This window comes from Mastigoproctus giganteus, chromosome 13 (genome assembly GCF_048544385.1).
Source record: "Mastigoproctus giganteus isolate SK-2022 chromosome 13, ASM4854438v1, whole genome shotgun sequence".
Taxonomy (NCBI): Eukaryota; Metazoa; Arthropoda; class Arachnida; order Uropygi; family Thelyphonidae; genus Mastigoproctus; species Mastigoproctus giganteus.
The window spans coordinates 77,316,311-77,338,066 of record NC_143587.1 but is presented as its reverse complement, the minus strand read 5'-3'; the positions used below and the strand labels follow the sequence as shown (position 1 = coordinate 77,338,066).

General features: G+C 39.6%; 1 protein-coding gene across 1 annotated transcript in view; it reads right to left on the bottom strand.

Annotated features, from left to right (window-relative positions):
* Nucleotides 1-21,756, bottom strand: part of Itpr (Inositol 1,4,5,-trisphosphate receptor) — a 1,293,714-nt gene that overhangs the window by 839,048 nt on the left and 432,910 nt on the right. The window contains exon 22 of the mRNA XM_090387283.1: nt 16,615-16,793. Coding sequence (XP_090243409.1) covers nt 16,615-16,793 — 179 coding nt within the window. The remainder of the gene's footprint in view (nt 1-16,614; nt 16,794-21,756) is intronic.

Here is a 21,756-nt window from a genome sequence, read left to right as displayed (position 1 = left end):
TGCACAATCTCTCCAGGGTCGAATTGATTTACAAGGCTCTCATTATATACTCCCTCCTATGGTGTCTGGGCAGAACTGCAGACACTTTCAAATTCAACCCTAACTCACAGCTTGTTTTCAGCATTGTCTTGTACTTGTTAAGTAATTCAGCCGGTCTCCTATTCTTAATATCATTAGTGCCAACATGTACAACAATATCACCCTTTGTGCCCTTAAAGAATGATATTTACCCTACAATGTCATCAACCTTTGCCCCTGGCTGACATACCCTGGTCTGTTCCCTCTATCTGTTTTGCACAATATGTCCCCGTTTCCCTGACAATAGCGTTCATCTACAACTAGTTCCTTTGGGACCAGTGCATTCTGCCTTGGGGGTTACCTCTGTGTTGTGTGATGTTCAAATGAAAACTCTGGCATTGATGTGGGCAGCTGAGAGCTTGATGGGACCCTCAATTTAAATCCTTTGAGGGCATCCACCCTGTCCAAGCTCTCATATAAGCCCATAACAATGCCGAGTTGGAGCCTGATTTCTTCGCACTCCTTACATTGCGCACACACAATAACATTCCCCTTGGCAACATCATGTCCCATTCCTGATTGCTCCACAAACATCAAACAAGCAGTGCATTTCAATTGACTATGATTCAGAGGGCAACCGCCCCCCCTCAGTTATCCCCTGAGCCCCAGCACTTCCACTATTTTGAGCCTTTTGCTTTGCTGCTCTGTTCTGAGTCATGATTTCTATTCAAGTTCAATAAAATTCCAATACAAAATATAATCCTAAACCAATGCAGTTATAACACTATATATATGTATTTCGGTATTGAATAATATCTCCAAGTTACGTTATACGATTTTCTTATCCCCTGTCAACTTATATGTATTAATTTATGATGTTACGTTTGTAATAACTAGGTCGCTATATTTATTTAGTTAAAAAAGTATAATTCAATTGACAATGAAATTTAATAAGATTAATAAATTTTACTGATTAATTGATACTACTAAACTCTCTATCTAGTTTTCCATTAAACCTTACGATAGCACATGTTGTATCTATAACAATGTTTATGTAGATCAAGATCCGACTACAACAGAACATCCAAATGAAGATGAAATACTGTCGAACAGTGTTAGATGCGATCACGATCACAAAGAAATTAACGATGACGCTGAAGACGCATCATAACAACGCGCAGAAAAGCCAACTTGTTAAGAATTGATTCATGCTTTTAAAACGGTTTGTCTGGGTCTACAGTTTTGTGAAAATGTTCCTGATAATATTTTTAATGCTCTGAATAAATGTGAGGTTTTATTTGAGAATCAGACATTTTGTACTGTGCAAACGAAAATTACTGATTGTTTTTAAATTTGTAATACTTACTGGCGAAAATTGTCTAAACATAATTTAAATAAGTATGTTTTTGAAATAAAATACATTAAAAATAAATGTAGATTCACTTTCATTTTCTGATCAGATAACAATGTCTAATAAAAAAAGATATTCTCTGTATAACGAAAGTTCTCTATAAAGAATTTTTTCGCTGGATTTATTAAATTGCTTATAGGGAGGTTCAACTATATATATATATATATATATATATATATATATATAAGCTACTTCCAGTTATATCTTCAATCAATTTAGTACTTGTATTGTCAATATTTGCAATAAATTCTTTTGTTGTATATGCTCTCAGTTAGTCAACTGTAAACTGCATGACTACTACATAATATTCCCCATTTTTTAATTTCATTAAATTTTAACTAAATTTATTTTAAATTTCCATTTTTATTCACTTTTGTGTTGACATAACTTTTTTTATATTTATTTTGTGTCAAAAACAGACAATAATGTGGTTTTTTTCGGACAATCTTGATGGGTGACAAAACAAAAAGATATAAATACACAAGAAAACAATATTCTTGCTGCATAACTTATAACCTTGGTGTCTTCTTGAGATACTAAGGTTGTCAGTTTTACAGAAATATTCTTTTCTTGTGTATTTATTTATTTTTACTTTGATTTATTTCATTGACTTACTCCTACTTTATTCCTTTCTGTTTATTCGCTCTTCTATTTCTCTTTCTCTCCATTATTTTATTAATATATCACAAGTGCTTTGTTGGAGAGCTGGTCGAGATGCTGAGGCTTTTGCAATTAGTAATGATCTTGCACAGATTGTTCATTTACCGACAAGAATACGGGACAATCCTAATCATACAGCCAATACGCTTGATGTTTTTCTCGGAAACAACCCTTCCAAGTACATGGTCGAAGTGAGAGCTACTTTAAACACTTCAGATCACAACTTGGTGATTGTCTCTTCTCCAATGGAACCTTTATCTCATGGCTATTCCCAACCTCGTGATGTCTGGAATTACAAGAATGCAAAATGGGAAGACCTACGAGACTTCTTTTCTTCTTTTCCTTGGTCAGAATACTGTTTCAAAACTTCTGATGTCAATGTTTGCTCAGATCGTGTCAGTAAAATGATTCTTGCAGGAATGGAATCCTTTATCCCACATTCCACTTTAAAATCTCGTCCTTTATTTAAACCTTGGTTTTACAATAAATGTGCTAAGGCTGTTCAAAGAGAAGAATGTTGCATATCGTAATTGGCTTGTTTCTAATTCTTCAGTTTCATTTTCTGCTAACACCAAAGCTCGCAACAATTGTAAAGCAGTTAATAAGCAGTCCAAACTAGAGTTTGAACAAGCTAAGAGTAGAAAACTTGCTTCTTGCCCTAATGGTAGCCGAGCATTCTGGTCTCTTGCCAAAGCTATTGGCCGCAACTTTTGCCCATCTCTGGTCCCAGCTCTGTCCAAACCATATGGTTCTGTTGTCACTTCAGCCAAGGATAAAGCTGACCTGCTAGCATCCCATTTTTCTTTCAACTCATGCATTAACGATCTTGGTAAAACACCTCCCACTATTCTCAACACACTCCACTCAATGCCTCCTGTGGTCTTCCGTCAAAAGGATATCAGAAGGATTTTGATGAATCTCAATGCTAAAAAAGCTCCAGGTCCCGATGGTATTTCTCCACTTGTTCTCAAAACCTGTGCTCCTGAACTTACTCCTATTCTTTGCCGCTTTTTTCACTTTCTTATTCCAAAGGTGTTTTTCGTTCTGCTTGGAAATTTGCTCATATCCAGCCAGTTCCTAAAAAGGGTGACAAATCCCTCCCATTCAATTATCGTCCCATTGCAATTACTTCTACTCTTTCTAAAGTAATGGAGAAATCCATTAACTGCCAACTCTAAACTACCTAGAAACCTTCTGTCTGATCAACGATCGCCAGTATGGATTCCGTCAGTGTCGATCCACTGGTGATATTCTGGCTTATGTTACCCATTTATGGACTAATTGAATGGAAAGGTTCGGTGAAACACAAGTAGTTGCTCTTGACATCTCAAAGACGAAACACAAGTAGTTGCTCTTGACATCTCAAAGACTTCCGATCATGTTTGGCATAAAGGTCTTCTAAACAAGCTTCCATCTTATGGTTTGCCAACTGTTTTTAGTAATTGGTTATCCAGTTTTCTCTCTGATTGCTCACTGAGGATGATGGTAGATGGCTCTCTGTCTTCTAACTTCTCCACTAATGCCGGTGTCCCCCCCAAGGTTCAGTTCTTTCCCCCACTCTTTTCCTCCTGTATATTAATGACCTTCTTCCACTGACTGGAAATCCTATCCATAGTTTTGCCGATGATAGCACATTGCATTCCACTTTCCATTTTGAGAAACCTTGTCCTGCTCAATCAGCTTCAACTTTTCGAAAATCTGCTACCAATTCCTTAAATGCCAATCTTCAGGTAATTCTCCAGTGGGGAAAAGACAACTTAGTTGATTTCAACCCTTCTAAAACTCAGTCTTGTCTTATATCTCGCAAAAAGGATTCTTCTGCTCCTTTGCTTGTCTTTAGTGACACTGCGATTTCTAGGCAAAATGATATATATCTTTTAGGGATTACCCTGACTTCTAATCTCTCTTGGCACAAGCACATTACAAATATTATTTCTTCTGGATCGAAAAAAACTTGGTTTTCTCTTTCGCTCTCTGCGTTACTTTTCTTCCAAACAGCTGCTCACTCTGTATAAATCGCAAATCCGCCCTGCCATGGAATATTGTTCCCACATCTGGGGTGGTGCCACCAAAACCTCTCTCAGGCTTCTTGATTCCATTCAGAAGAGGGCAGATAGGTTAATTAATGACTCATCTCTAACAGAGTCTCTGCACTCGCTGTCTCATAGAGGTACTGTTTCTGCTGCATGCCTCTTCTACAGATACTTCGATGGGCACTGTTCTGAATTAGCTTCTACAATTCCTGAACTCTCTTTCAATACAGTCCGAACACGTGCCACCACCAGCCAACATCCATTTATTGTCCAACTTCAAACTCACAGAACCAACTTTTCATCTTCCTCGTTTATTCATTTAACTGACGTTTTCTGGAACAACCTTCCTTCATACGTATGTCCACAGAAGTTCAAGTCCAATTTCAACAAATATCTTCTTTCGTCTTCTCAACATCCAACCCAAGCACGGTACTAAGTACTATAGGTTCTAAAACCTCTCGTGTTTGGGGTTTACATAAAACAAAAAAAAAAAAAAGAAAGAAAAAAAGGAAAAAGGGAACTGGAGGCCAAAGGGTCTCCACGCCAAAACAGGATCACATTGTGAAGCACTTATGCCTTAAAAACCATAAAATTTCTTTGTCTGAGCTGAAAAAAGAGAGTCGATCAATTTGGCCATGGAAAGATTGTGCAAGGCTCAAGGGGTACAATTTTTTTCAGCCTGGTCTCTACTTGTTAATAGGAGAGACTGTTTCTACAGGGATGGGATACACTTAAATAGAAAGGGTGCAAGAATATTTACTGATGCTATTGAGGCAGTGTTAGGTGGGTTGGAAAACTGCTAACTTGGGAGGATACAAGGACTAATAGTTTAACAGTAGTCATTGGCAGAGGTAATTCTTGTCAAAGTCATTCTTGCACTGCTTCTATTGGAATGAGCAGCAGCCTGGAAAACAAGATGCAGGATATTTCAGAGACTGCTGGGAGTCATTGCAGGAAATAATGAACACATGGGTTGTATTAGGGTAGCTAAGAATAGGAACAGGTGCATATATACTTGCATGTACACCAATGCTCGGAGTTTGGTAAATAAATTTGATGAATTTGAGGTATTGCTCAGAACACCAAAGGCGATATTGTTGGGATATCAGAGACATGGTGTCACACAGATATAAGGAATGCAGAACTGGAATTTGGGGAGTACAAGATGTGCAGGAAGGATACACAAGATAGGAAGGGAGGACGGGTTATACTATTAGTTAAGAAACATAAATTCCAAGGAAGTGAAGCCATTAAACATCCCCGGACAGTGCAGTGTTGAGTCAGTTTGGTGTGACATAAGCACTGGGAGATCAAAATTGAGAGTAGGTGTGTGTTGTTATTATTATTAGCCATATGGTGCAAGGAAGCCTGAGGCTTATGCTGCACCAGCCAAAAAAAAAAAATTCTGAATTACCCCGAGAGAGTAGAAGGGAATCACCAAGAAAAAGAAGGATGATGATATCCAGCTCAGCACCCTGGGTGTGCCAAGCCCATACTCACCAGATGTGAGGCCCTGGTGTTATAGACCTAATGACTCTGATGAGTATAATAAGCCCACTCGATTTCCCTGTACACCTTGAGTACAGGGAAATAGAGTGGGCCAGTAAATCAGAGAGTCGTATAATGGGGGATTTTAATTTCCCAGATATTGACTGGAATTTGTGGTTGGTCACTCACACACTAGCAAGGCTTTTGTGGATTTATTGGATGATTGTTTTCTACATCAGCATGTTTGGGAGGCAACTAGAGGGAGTAATACTCTTGATCTGATTAATAGCAGTGATTCTTTATGCATTAAGAATCTGCAGATAAAGGAACTACTAGGTGGCAGTGATCGCAGTGTGCTGAAGTGGAATGTACTGCAATGATATTACCTAAACATCATTGCTGTCACCAGTAATGAAGTTTAGGTAACTACCATCAGGGGTAAAGGGAAGGGTTTTTGCTTTCGTAAAGGGGACTACGGTGGTTCGAGACAATAATTAAATTCTATACGGTGGGGCCAACTGATAATGTTACCAACAGCAAATTCAAAATGGGAAGCATTCAAAGAGTTTATCTTGGAGGCTACTAGGTTTTACATACCAACTAAGAAATATTGTTCAAGGTTTAGGCCTAAATGGATGTCAGATGAACTAATGAGACATTTGGCAGAAAAGAAAAATGCATGGGATACATATAAATTAATGGGTGACATGGAAGCCTATGATAGATATAATCTGCTCTGTAACCAAGTCACAAAGGAGATTAGGCAGACAAAGGCAGATTATGAGAAATCCTTGGCAAAGGATGCAAAGGAAAACAACAAAGAGTTCTTTACCTATGTAAACTCTAGAAGGAAAGGGATGAATCAGCTTGGTCAACTGGATATTGATGGTTCAACTGTTGATGATCCCGCTCAGGTGGCTAACAAACTAAATGAGTATTTTGCATGTACATTCACCCATGAGGAGTTATTCAGGGAGGGGGGTTGGTTGGTTTAAATGGAAGTTTATTGGCACAAGGGCAACTGAGGCCAAATTGTGCCCGTCACAGTAATCGTGCAAATGATTTTTTTTTTTTTCCAGCCATATGTCAGATAAGTTCATATAAATGAATTTGTTTTAAAAAATTAAATAAATCGGATAGATTTGCATCATCACTGAGGATATGGTTCATCTCTAATGAATTGTTTTGGGTTAAAACCGATTTAAAATTTGTTAATCGGGCAGCATGATTGTAAGGACACTTGAGGAGAATGTGCTTCACTGTAAGTAGGGCGGAACAATGACGACAGTGAGGAGGTTCATCCCCTGTCAACAAATGGAAGTGGGTGAGATAGGAATGACCAATGTGTGTCCTTGCAAGGACAACCTCTTCTCGTCTGTTTAATCGTGAACTAGATTTCCAATACTGTGGCTTTTTCTTTATTTGGAAAAGTTTATTTTGGGTCTGTTGTTGCCATACTGATGTCCATTGGTCAATACATAACTGTTTTATGATAAGTTTACAGTCCATATAAGGAATCGAGGCAAGTGAAGATATGGGGTTGACTGGATTTTTTGCTGCTTGATCTGCTTTCTCATTTCCCTGGATTCCAGCATGCCCAGGAATCTAGCAGAACCTTACCTCTGTGTTATGTTTTGCGAGATTAATTAGCTGAGCTCTGATTTCTTTCAGAATAGGATGAGAGTTCGGACATTTACGTTGTATAGAAGTTACTGCACTCAAGGAATCGGTATAGATTATAATTTCTTCGTTAGACCTGTTGTTGACGTGTTTGATAGCCATTTCTATTGCATAGAGTTCAGCGGTGTAAATACTGCAACTTGGGAAAAGGTTTTCGGAGATTACACAAGTGGGAAGGACTACTGCAGCACCTACATCTGTATCAGTTTTGGATCCATCAGTATATATTTGAAGACAGTGAGTGTTTGCTGGTGCATGAGTTGAATGTAGCTGCTGTATATTTTGATGGTCCAACGCCTGAAAGTATTCATCGGATAAAGGTTTGAAAGTGGACCATGGAGGCTCAATTTCTCCGGTGTCGGGGTGGATATTGTCTAGTGGGACACTCCAATTCTGTGTAACATCCTTCAATCTGATTCCAGCAGGTTTATTTTCATTTGGTTTATTTCTGTATAAATTTTGGAAAGACGGAGTAAACATGGAAGGCCAGATGGGATGTGAGGGCATACTCTAAAGTTTGGCAGCATACGTAAGCAGCAGCATCTGCCTCCGAAACGATAATGGAGGTTCATGTGCATCAATGTAAAGACTCTGGACTGGCAACGTTCGGAAGGCACCTAGAGCTATTCTAAGTGCATTATGTTGAATGGTATTTAGGGACTGTAATGCTGATTTTCTAGCTGAGTCATATACAGGTGCACCATAGTCTAGTCTGGATCGGATTATAGTTTTATACAGGTGAAGAAGAGAGAGTCGATCAGCTCCCCATGACATCGCAGAAAGCACTCTAAGAATATTCATTTTCTTCAAACAAATAGTTCGTACATGCTGTATGTGTTTCAGGAAGTTTAATTTCTTGTCCAATATTAAACCTAGGAATTTAATATTGTCATTGACTGGAATAGCATGATTTCTCAGTCGCAATTCAGGATCAGGGTGCAGCTTTCGCTTCTTGCAGAAGTGTATAGCGACAGTTTTCTCTGCTGACAGTCTGTAACCATTTTGTGACATCCACGTTTGTATTTTATTTATTGATAGTTGGAGTTTCCTTTCAATAGAGTACATATTTTGTGAGTGACTGGATACAGTGAGGTCATCGGCATAAAGATAAGTTTCTACTGAATTCGGTATGATTGTTGTTAGAGTGTGTAACCTAACTGCGAAGAGTGTGGCACTAAGGACTGACCCTTGTGGGACTCCTTCCTCCTGTTTGTAGATTTTGGAGAGAGTACCTCGATAACAGACCTGTAGAGTTCGATATTCGAGAAAGCTCTGAATTAATGCTGGTAAATGTCCTTTTAATCCTAGGGCATGCAGGTCACGAAGGATGCCATGACGCCACGTAGTTTCAAAGGCTTTCTCTATATCTAAGCTCACCATAACCAAATGTTCGTTTTTTATGAATGTATTTCGCACATTTGCCTCAGCCTTTATCATAAGGTCTAAGGTAGATTTGTTTTTACGAAAACCAAACTGATCGTTGTTCACAGTAGTTTGAGTTTCCAGATACCAGGTAAGGCAACGATGTACCATTTTTTCCAGAGTCTTACCTAAGCAACTAGTAAGTGAAATTGGTCTATAATTGTGCGGGTCTGATTGGTCTTTTCCTGGTTTTGGAATGGGTAGAACTACAGAATGGCGCCAGGATAGGGGAAAGTAATTTGCGACAAATATTCGGTTTAAAAGTTTTAGGAGAGAGTAACGAGTTCTCTCATTTAGATTTTTTAACATTAAGTAGAATATGCCGTCTGGACCAGGTGCACTATTGGCTGATTTTTTTAAAGATTCTTCTAATTCATATATGGTAAATGGTTCATTATAAGAGAGGGCTGACTTCGTTCTGAATTTTATTTTATATTTTTCAGCTACTGATTTGGCTTTTAGGAAAGTTGGATCATATGAGGTTGATGCAGAATGGTGAGCAAAAGATTCTGCGAGGATGTTTGCAATATTCTCGGGAAGGGATACCTCTTGTCCTTTATACACGATGATTGAGAAAGGAACTGATGGAGACTTTCCGGTAAGGCATCTTATTTTCCACCAGATCAGTCCTGCACTTGAGTCTTTAGTGACAGATGAAGCAAAACGAATCCAAGACTCTTTTTTAGCTTTTCGCCGGATGTATCGGGCCTTGGCTTTAAGTTTCTTGTAGATAATCAGATTGGCAGTGGTTGGATTTTTTCGGAACTGATTCCATGCCTTGTTCTTTTCCTTCTTAGCAGCGTTACATGCCGAATTCCACCAGTAATTTTTGTGTTTGGATCCTTTAATTGTAGTTTTAGGAATGGTAGTAGCAGCTGCTGCCAACATTTGTTCTGTGATGTGTTTAACGGCGTCATCTACAGAGTGATGATGGATAATATCATCTAGTGTAACGCTTGATGCATATTTATTCCAGTCAGCTTTTGAGAATTTCCACTTAGTTCGACCACCTACTGGTAAGTTTCTTCTTGTGCAGAGCTTACAGATTATAGGAAAATGGTCACTGTTTAATGGATTTTCTGAAACTCTCCAATCGAAGTCTGGAAATAACATTGGTGAGCATAATGACAGATCTCTGGCAGAAGTTAAGCCTTTTGGAAAATGCACATAGGTGTCGGAGCCTGTGTTCAGCAGTGTGATGTTATGCTTTATAAGAAAAGCCTCTATCGTGCGTCCCCGGTTGTCTGTATGTAAAGATCCCCATAATTGGTGATGCACATTAAAATCGCCCAATATGCAGAAAGGAGAAGGTAGTTGTAAGATAAGATCATCTAGATCAGCTATTGAGCAGTTCTGATTTGGTGAGATATATATGGATACAAGAGTAAGCGTTTTGCCAAGAGCGAGGCGTACTTCAACTACTTCTAAAGTGGTTTGTACAGGAATGCGTCTGGACGGGATTTTACTGTCAATCATTATCGCTACACCACCATGTGATCCATGGGCAGAGATCCTGTCTTACCTGAAATATTGTTCAAGGTTTAGGCCTAAATGGTTATCAAATGAACTAATGAGACTCGTGACAGAGAAGAAAAATGCATGGGATGCATATAAATTATCAGGTGATGCAGAAGCCTGTGGCAGATATAAGCTAGTCTGTAATCAGGTCACAAAGGAGGTTCGGCAGGCGAAGGCGGATTACGAGAAATCTTTGGCAAAAGATGCTAAGAAAAACAGCAAGGATTTCTTTACTTATATAAACTCTAAAAGGAAGGGGCTGAATATGATTGGTCCACTTGACATCGATGGTTCGACTGTTGATGATCCTGCTCAGATAGCAAACAAACTGAATGAGTATTTTGCATCTACATTCACACATGAGGAATTATTACAGTTTGAAAATGGAAGAAGGTTATCAAATTGTAGCAGTGTGCTTAATGATTTTGTAATAACTGAGAGCAAAGTGGAGGAGAAATTGTTGAAGTTAAACATAAGAAAAGCACCTGGGTTGGATGGGATCTATCCAGTTATTTTAAAGGAGGCGGCAAAGCAACTAAGCAAACCCTTAGCCATAATTATGAGAGCATCCTTGGACTCTGGGGAGGTTCCCACGGACTGGAGATGTGCAAATGTGTCCCCAATTCACAAAGGTGGATCGAAGGGTGACACGAGTAATTACAGACCAGTTAGTTTAACTTCTGTTCTGGGTAAAATAATGGAGTCACTGGTTAAAGATGCATTGCAGGATCATCTAGACAAGACTGCAGCAATAATTCAAACACAGCATGGGTTTGTTAAGGGAAAGTCTTGTCTGACAAATTTGATTGGTTATTATGATGTGGTCACAAAGGAACTGGATGCAAAAAATAATTTTGATATCATATATTTGGATTTCAGGAAAGCTTTTGACACTGTTGCGCATAGAAGACTACTGTACAAATTGGAGCAGAATGGTATTAAGGGTAAGTTGCTACAATGGATAAAAGGATGGTTAAGTGGGAGAAGACAGAGGATGGTAATCAATGGGTGCTGCTCTTCGTGGACTATAGTTATTAGTGGAGTCCCACAGGGTTCGGTGTTGGGTCCACTGTTGTTTTGTGTATTTATCAATGATATTGATGAAGGTATATCAGGCTTAATGTCGAAGTTTGCAGATGACACAAAGGTTGGCAGGGTTGTTAATGACAGTAATGGCAGTGTGCTACTGCAACAGGATCTAGATAATTTGGGCAGATGGGCTAAGAAGTGGCAACTGAAGTTTAACCTTGACAAATGCAAAGTACTGCATATGGGTAGAAGTAACCCCAGAGAAACGTACCAACTGTGTGGTACTACACTTAAGGTGGTAGAAAATGAAAAAGACCTGGGAGTAATTGTGCAGTCAGATATGAAGTTTTCTGAGCAATGCAGACAGGCTGCTAGGGCAGGTCATGGGGTTTTGTCAATGATATATAGGAATTTTGCTAGCAGGGAAAAGGAGGTGATTGTCCCTCTGTATAAGGCAATGGTCAGGCCACGCCTTGAGTACTGCGTACAGGTTTGGAGGCCTCATTTTAGGAAGGATGTAGATTTGCTTGAGCGTGTACAGAGAAGAGCAACACGATTGGTGAGGGGAATGAAGGGATTCTCTTACCAAGAGAGGCTTAAGTTCTGCAAATTGCAGTGGCTGGAGACTAGGCACCTGCGCGGTGATCTGATTGAGGTCTATAAGGCCTTGAATGGCTTGAGCACGCTGAATTCTGATGGGATCCTTCCACTTGTTCAGATTACCAACCTACGGGGACATAAGTTCAAATTAAGAAAGGACAGATGTAGAATAGATGTGTGGAAATTTGCCTTTAGCCAGCGGGTGGTTAGTTGCTGGAACAAACTTCCATCTGTCGTTGTGGAAGTTGATAGGTTAAATAAATTTAAGGAGGAACTGGACAGGCATTTGGAGGGAATGGTGTGATTTTTTTTTTTTTTTTTTTGGCTGATGCTGCATAAGCTCCTACACTTGCTTTCTTGCATCATGTGCCACTACTACTACTACTACTACTACCTGAACAAAGTATAGTTTTTAAATGAGAGTGTCATTTAAAAACTATACTTTGTTCAGGCAAAGTATAGTTTTTAAATGAGAGTATCACTTGTGGAGAGAGATTCGTTTCTTGTAGACAGATGCCTACTGGATGATGCTGATTTATCAAGTCGTGAATATCGTCTATGTTGCTATGGAGGCCTCTACAATTCCATTGAATCAATTGATCCATTATTTAGCTTTTGAAGTAGGAAGTATTTCTGACTGTTTTTTAGAGCCAATCTGTTTATGGCGATCCAGTTTTATTTTATCTTTTCTCGGGAAAGTAGGTCGTGCAGTATCCATGTCTTCCTCAGCATGTATTTCTAAGACGGTTTCATCATTGTTGGTGGTGTTATCGGTTTCCATATCTGCGGTTAAAGAATTTTGCAGTTTAAGATTTCTCAGACTTTCAGTATCTGAACGTGATGGAGTAATAGTTGGTGGTACGGTGACTGGGGTATTATTTGCTTGGTCTTTTACTTGTTCTTTAGGAGACTCCTGCGAATTCGCTAGAACAGCCCGAGCCCAGCTGGAGATGGATGTAGCTGGTGGTATGGACACTTCAGTTTGGGTTCCTTCTGATTTGTATTTTTGTGTTGCAGCTGCATATGAGAGTTTCGGTACTGTGAGTAAAACTTGTTTCCTTGCTTCTTGATAAGTCACTTTGTTTTCTATTTTGTATTTCTGTATCTTCTTTCCTGTTTTCCAGGTTTCACAAACTTTTGAGTAAGCTGGATGGCTACCGTTACAGTTTTGACATACTGGTGTTTGTGCTGGGCAGTCTGTCTGAGTGTGTTCCTTGGATCCACAGTTGGGGCAAACTGAAACCCCTCTACACACTGTTTGGGCATGGCCAAATTTTTGGCACTTGAAGCACCTGAGCGGATTAGGGATATAAGGTCGGATATGACAGTTCAGATATCCAGCCTTAACTGTAGCTGGAAGAATCGGTGTTGAAAAGGTCAGTATAACACTGCGTGTCGGAACCAGTTCACCATCTTTCTTGATTTTAATTCGCTTTGCCTGTATAACTTTTTGGTCTTGTACCTCTTGGACTAATTCCTCTTCAGTAACATTTAATAAGTCCCACTCAGAGAGCACTCCTTTGGATGAATTTAGGGTGGCACGTGGAGTTACTGTGACAGGAATATTCGCAAATTTTGGGATTCTTAGTAGGGCTTCAGAGTGTCTACTATTCATAATCTCTATAAGTAGATCTCCGGAACGGAGTCTTTTCACCATTTTAGGTGGTCCGGCAGCATTCTCGAGGCATTTCTGGATAAGAAATGGAGAAAGTGCACCTATTGGTTGACTTGTTTGAGAATGTATTATAAGAAGCAGAGGAGATTCCTTTTTGGAAACCTCTGTTCTTTGTCTCTTAGGATGGGAGGTGTCAAAATCAGTTTGGTCTGTCCTTGAACAGGTTGAGGCACGAGGCTCAACAGATGGATAACTATCTTTGAGATCCATGTCAGCTCCTTTTAGCCCCTGGTAGAGGGCCTTTTCTGCCAAGGTTACCGGCCCCGCCACGGGGAGGCAGGAGCAGTGCCGCTAGAGTGACCAAGCGGTGTAAGTTAGTTTGTTAATTTAAGGAAAGAAAAAAGAAAGGTGGTTTTCCTTTCTGTAACTTACTTACAATTCGTAAGAGTAAGTTAACAATAAATAGCTTTAAACGTAAGAAAAACTCTCCAAATTAACAAGAACTGTCGCAGTAAGAAAACGCTTTGTAAATAGCTCAGAGAATCGCTCGATCACAATAACAGTTGGCACCCGGGGCCTCAAGGAGGGGGAATGCCAGAGGTGAGTTAACCTCTGGCAGTGAGCTGGATGATTTTCTAATAACTGAGAGGAAAGTGGAGGAGAAATTGATCAAGATAAACATAAAAAAGGAACCCAGGGTGGAAGGGATCTATCCAGTTATATTAAAGGAGGTAGCAAAGGAAGTAAGCAAAACCTTAGCTATAATTATGAGAGCTTTATATTCAGAGTAGGTACCCATGCACTGGAGATGTGCAAATGTGACCCCAATTCACAAAGGAGGATCAAAGGGCAACACAAGTAATTATAGACCTGTTAGTTTAACTTCTGTACCAGGAAAATTAATGGAGGCACTGGTTAAAGAAGCACTGCAGGATCATCTAGATAAGACTTCAGTTATAGCTTGGACACAGAATGGTTTTGTGAAGGGAAAGTCTTGCCTGACCAATCTGATTGGATACTATGATGTGGCTACAAAGGAACTGGATGCAGGGAATAACTTTGATATCATATATTTGGATCTTAGAAGGGCTTTTGATACTGTTACACATGGAAGAGAGTGTAGCACAAATTGGAGCACTGTGGCAATGGAGACAAATTGCTGCTATGGATAAAGGGATGGTTAAGTGGGAGAAGTCAGAGTGGTAATCAATGGACACTGCTCATCGTGGACTAATGTTATTAGTTGAGCCCCTCAGGGTTCAGTATTAGGTCCATTGTTGTCTGTATTTATAAATGATATTGATGATGGTATATCAAGCTTAATATCCAAGTTTGCAGACGATACGAAGGTTGGCAGGGTTGTTAAGGACACTAATGACAGTACGCTGCTGCTGCAACAGGATCTAGAAAAGTTGAGCAGATGGGCTGAGAGGTGGCAACTGAAGTTTAACATTGAAAAATGTAAAGTGCTGCATATGGGAAGCAAGTACCCCAGAATAATGTATCAACTGTGTTGTACTACGCTGAGACTGGTAGAGAATGAAAAGGACCTGGGAATGAAAAGGATCTGCCTGCACAAAAGTAATTGTGCAGGCAGATATGAAATTTTCAGAGCAGTGCCGACGGTCTGCAAGAGTAGCTCATAGTGTCTTGTCAATGATATACAGGAATTTTTCTAGCAGGGATAAGGTGGTGATTATTCCCTTGTATAAGGCAATGGTCAGGCCACACCTTGAGTACTGTATACAGGTCTGGAGGCCTCACTTCAAGAAGGGTCGCCTCCGTAGCCAGGTGGGAAGGAGCAGCAGTGCGTAGCACATGCTTCTTGATTAGACCGGGGTTCGAACCCGTCACCACCAAATACGGAGGATGCGGAAAGGTCAGGAAATGACCACCGCATATCCCGGAGCAATATGGCCTTAGTTGCTAATGCTCCTAAAATCCAAATAACAAACAACTTCAAGAAGGATGTAAAGCTGCCGGAATGAGTACAGAGAAGGGCAACAAGATTAATGAATGAAACAAAGGGTTGCTCTTAAGACGAAAGGCTTAAATTTTGCAAATTACAGTGTCTGGAGACTAGGCACTTGCAAGGTGATCTGATTGAGGTGTATAAAGCCTTGAATGGTTTGAGCATGTTCAATGCTGATGGAATTCTTCCTTCATTTTCTCTTTAAATTGCTCTTTCTTGGGACTTTGTCGTGGGAGACAGGGAGAGCACCAAAAGACAATAGATCCTGGCTGCCTACACGTGGCAGGGACGGGGGGTGGGATGTGGTGACCAGGTGTTGCCGCTTCCCACCTGCTAAGAGCCAGGCACTGGCAGACAACATAACAACAGAACATATAATAACATTTACACACTACATACAAATGGCCAGTTTTGGCATAAGCTTCAACACAAGAAATATAATAACAGTTAATGAGGGAAACCCCTGGAGTTACTCCCATTAGCTGTTATTGTACTTCTTCTGTCCACAACAACACATGAATATCCCCTGAAATATCCCTGCACTAAGCAATGATTAGGATGGACAGGCATTTTGAGTACTGCATATGGGTGGGGAGTTCTCATTTTAGGAAGGATCTAGATCTGCTGGAACGGGCGCAGAGGAGAGACTGGTGAAGGGAACGAAAGGGTGTCTTACTAAGAAAGGCTTATTGCTACATCTAGAGTCTAGCCACCTGCGAGTAGATATGACTAAGGTGATTAAAGCCTTGAGTGGATTGAGCAAGCTGAATGTCGATGGTATTCTTCCCCATGCTGGGACTACACACACGATGGACATAAATTCAAGTTGACAAAGGAATGGACATTGGACAGACGTGTGGAACTTTGTCTTCAGCCAGTGGATGGTTAACAGTTGGAACAACCTACCATCTGTTGTGGAAGTGGGTAGTTTGAATAAATTCAAGGTTTGATGTGTGTAGAGTTTGTTTTATTTTTGGCTGGTTCTCTATAAGCTTGCGATCTTTCTTGCATCATTTGCCACATACTAATACTAATCTGAAAATGAATGTACTCCTTATATAAATATAAAGGTTACATCATTAAATAAAATGTTATCCTTTAATGTGAATAAAAAAAAAATATATATTTATATCTAAATTGTTACATTGTATATACTGGTCATAGTTACCTGAAGAATTTCTATAATTTTTAATTTTGTATCCATCACCAATGTATCTTCTGCTCCTGTAATTGATGCCTTTTTCTGCATGGTAGCAGCCACTTGTTTGGTCATGCCTGCGGTACCCAAAACCATATTTGTCATTACTGCACCCATGTCGCCAAGGGACTTAAATACTCCTCCTCTGGCTGAAAATTATTTATGAAATAATTAATTTATGAAATATATACATTACAAAGTAAAGCAATAAAATTTTAACTGTCTGATGCTATTATATTTTCAAACTAAATATAAAACCAAACTTTTGAAAGTAACTTTATATTACAAAACTAACATTTTCTTGTGTTAAGGATGCTAAATTTACTTTTTTAAATAAATACATGCTAACTATAACTGCTGGATATTAGCCTTAATCAGCTACAATGTGTTAATCACTAAATTTCGATTTTTATTCATGTATCACTTTTAGTATGGGACTGGGGAACGAGACTATACCCTGGTATTCAAAGAAAGTGCATCACCTAGGAATTTCACATTTCTAACCTTTTTTCATGATGGTATGTTACATTAATAACTAGCATCACAAATAGAAATATAAACAAAAGATATTTATTAACAGTTAAGGTACAGATAAGTAATATGCTCTAAAAAGATTCCAAAATGAGCATTTGCAACCTTTATACAACCGTTTTGGTAAACACAATTAGGACTGAAATGTTATCAGAAGCCCTCAATTTGCATCAGTATATCATTTTAAATGGAAAACAAAATTAAAAGTTCACCAGGTGCAAACTAATATTTAGTTAAACCGCCTCTCGCCCTGGTGACATAAGCACACCATAAAGGCATTGACAAGATCAATTTTTGAAGATACTGAACTGATAGTTCATGGTTCCAAACACGAATTATGGCTTAATGAAGTTCACAAAGGGTCTTTGGTTTCTTTCTGGCAACTACAGACTCCACACGATGCCAACAGTTATCTATAGGATTCAGGTCCGGGTTGTTTTCTAGCCAGCTAAGAGTTGTAATGGACCATTCTTCCAACCAATTTTTCACCTGTAATATGTGTAAAGACATTACTGTCAAACCTCGGGCAGAAATGTAGCTAATTTCTACAGAACTGCCTACTTACACTATTCGCCCGATGACAAGGAGCAGAGTAGTAGTAGTAGTGCCATGTGATGCAAGAAAGCAAGTGTATGAGCTCATGCAGCATCAGCCAAAAAAAAAAAAAAAAAAAAAAAAAAATCACGCCATTCCCTCGAAATGCCTGTCCAATTCCTCCTTAAATTTATTCAACCTATCAACTTCCACAACGACAGTTTGTTTGGAAGTTTGGATGGAAGTTTGTTCCAGCAATTAACCACCCGCTGGCTAAAGGCAAATTTCTGCACATCTATTCTACATCTGTCTTTTCTTAATTTCAATTTATGCCCTCTTAGGTTCGTAATCTGAACAAGTGGAAGGATCTCATCAGAATTCAGCGTGCTCAACCCATTCAAGGCCTTATACACCTCAATCAGATCATTGCGCAAGTGCCTAGTCTCCAGCCACTGCAATTTGCAGAACTTAAGCCTCTTTTGGTAAGCGGATCCCTTCATTCCCCTCACCAATCTTGTTGCCCTTCTCTGTACACGCTCAAGTAAATCTACATCCTTCCAAAAATGAGGCCTCCAGACCTGTACGCAGTACTCAAGGAGTGGCCTGACCATTGCTTTATACAGAGGGACAATCACCTCCTTCTTCCTGCTAGCAAAATTCCTAAATATCATTGACAAAACCCCATGACCTGCATGTCAGCCTGTCTGCATTGCTCAGAAAACTTCATATCTGACTGCACAATTACTCCCAGGTCTTTTTCATTTTCTACCACCTTAAGCGTAGTACCACACAGTTGTTTTCTCTGGGATTACTTCTATCCATATGCAATACTTTGCATTTGTCAAGGTTAAACTTCAGTTGCCACTTCTTAGCCCATCTGCCCAAATTATCTAGATCCTGTTGCAGTAGCACACTACCATTACTGTCATTAACAACCCTGCAAACCTTTGTATCATCTGCAAACTTCGACATTAAGCCTGATGTACCTTCATCAATATCATTGATAAATATACAAAACAACAGTGGACCTAATACCGAAACCTGTGGGACTCCACTAATAACATTAGTCCACGAAGAGCAGCACCCATTGATTACCACCCTCTGTCTTCTCCAACACAACCATCCTTTTATCCATTGTAGCAACTTACCCTTAATACCATTCTGCTTCAATTTGTACAATAGTCTTCCATGCGCAACAGTGTCAAAAGCTTTCCTAAAATCGAAGTATATGATATCAAAATTATATTTTGCATCCAGTTCCTTTGTAACCACATCATAATATCCTATCAAATTTGTCAGATAAGACTTTCCCTTAACAAACCCATACTGTGTCTGAATTATTGCTGCAGTCTTGTCTAGATGATCCTGCAATGCATCTTTAACCAGTGACTCCATTATTTTACCCAGAACAGAAGTTAAACTAACTGGTCTGTAATTACTCGTGTCACCCTTCGATCCCCCTTTGTGAATTGGGGATACATTTGCACATTTCCAGTCCGTGGGAACCTCCCCTAAGTCCAAGGATGCTCTCATAATTATGGCTAAGGGTTTGCTTAGTTGCTTTGCCGCCTCCTTTAATATAACTGGATAGATCCCATCCACCCCAGGTGCTTTTCTTATGTTTAACTTCAACAATTTCTCCTCCACTTTGCTTTCAGTTATTACAAAATCATTAAGTATCCTGCTACAATTTGATAACCTTCTGCCATTTTCAAACCTTAATAATTCCCCATGTGTGAATGTAGATGCAAAATACTCATTCAGCTTGTTTGCTATCTGAGCAGGATCATCAACACTCGAACCATCGATGTCAAGTGGACCAATCAGATTCTTCCCCTTCCTTTTAGAGTTTATATAAGTAAAGAAATCCTTGCTGTTTTTCTTAGCATCTTTTGCCAAGGATTTCTCGTAATCTGCCTTCGCCTGCCTAACCTGATTAAAGACTAGCTTATATCTGCCATAGGCTTCTGAGTCGCTTGAAAATTTATATGCATCCCATGCATTTTTCTTCTCTGTTACGAGTCTCATTAGTTCATTAGATAACCATTTAGGCCTAAACCTTGAACATTATTTCTTAATAGGTATGAAACTTTTAGTAGCATCCACGATTAATTCCTTGAATGCTTCCCACTTAGAATTTACTGTTGGTAACATCGTCAGTTGATCCCACTGTACAGAATTTAAAAACTGTCGGAGACCACTGTACTCACCTTTACGGAAGCAAAAACCCTTTCCTTTACCCCTGATGGTAATTAAATCTTTAAGTAAATCCCACATCAGTACACTGTGATCACTGCCACCTAGTGATTCCTTTATCTGCAAATTCTTAATACACGAATGATCACTGCTGATAAGCAGATCAAGAGTATTACTTTCTCTGGTTGCCTCTCGAACATGCTGCTGCAGAAAACAATCATCCAATAAATCCACAAAAGTCTGACTAGTGTGTGAGTGACCAACCCACAAGTTCCAGTCAATATCTGGGAAGCTAAAATACCCCCATTATAAGACATTCTGATTTACTAGCCCGCTATTTCTCTGTACAATTGTTCATTGTACTCATTCGAGTCTTTAGGCCTATAACACACTCCTATTCTTATTTTTCTTTTGCAGTGCTTATGTCACACCAAACTGACTCAACAGTGCACTGTCCATCTATATCAACTGGATGCACTTCTTTTGATTTTATGTTTTTCTTAATTAGCAGCATAACACCTCCTCCCTTTCTATCCTGTCTACCCTTTCTGTACACATTGTAATCCCCAAATTCCAATTCAGCATTCCTTATATCTGTGTGACACGTCTCTGCTATCCCAACAATATCCGCCTTTGATGTCTTGACCAACACTTCAAATTCATCATATTTATTTACTATACTTCTAGCATTGGTATATAATGAAGCATACATGCTCCTACTCCTATTACTAGTTAGCCTAACACATCCCATATACCCACCTATTTGAGGATGACCGCCATCCGTCCCTGAAACCCCCAACACCCCACGCTCCAGGTTGCTACTTATTCTAATAGAAGTTGTACAAGAATCACCTTCACCTCTGGCTACGGCTACTGTTAAACTATTAGTCCTTGTATCCCCCAAGCTATCAGTTTTCCGACCCACCTAACACTGCCTCGATAGCATCAGCAAACATTCTTGCACCCTTTCTATTTAAGTGTATCCCATCCCTATAGAAGCAGTCTCTCCTGTTAACAAGTACAGTCCAGGCTGAAAAAAATTCTATCCCTTGAGCCTGGCACATTCTTTCCAGGGCCGTATTGATCGACAAGGCTCTCATCATATACTCCCTTCTATTGTGTCAGGGCAGAATTGCAGACACTTTCAAATTCAACCCTAATTCTCGGCTTTTGTTCAACAGTGACCTGTACTTGTTAAATAATTCTGCCGGTCTCCTACTCCTAATATCATTAGTGCCAACGCGTACAACTATATCACCTTTTGTGTCCTTAAAAGATGATATCCGCTCTACAACGTCATCAACCTTTGCCCCTGGCAGACATACCCTGGTCCTGTTCCACCTATCCTTTTTACAAAGTATGTTTCCCGTTTCCCTGACAATAGAATCACCAACAACTACTAGTTCCTGTGGGACCAGCACATTCTGCCTTGGGGGTTGCCGCTGTGTTGTGTGATGACCAAGTGCAAGCGCTGCCTTTGATGTGGGCAACTGAGAGCCTGATGGGCACCTCAATTTAGATCTTTCGAGGGGATCCACCCTGTCCTTCAAACTCTCATATAGGCCCATAACAACACTGAGTTGTCGCCTGATTTCCTTACACTCCTTACATCGCACACACACAAAGACATCTCTCATGGCAATAACATGTTCCGTTCCAGAGAGTTCCACAAACATTTCACAAGTGGCACATTTTTTTTAGGCTCTGATGCATTGGAGAATCGCCCCCCTCAGTTCTCCCCCGAGTCACAGCACTCCTGCGACTTTGTGTTCATTGCTTTGCTGCTCTATTTTCGGGCATGATACTTTAAATTAATAAAATCAATAAATTAAATTAATTAAATGTCAATAC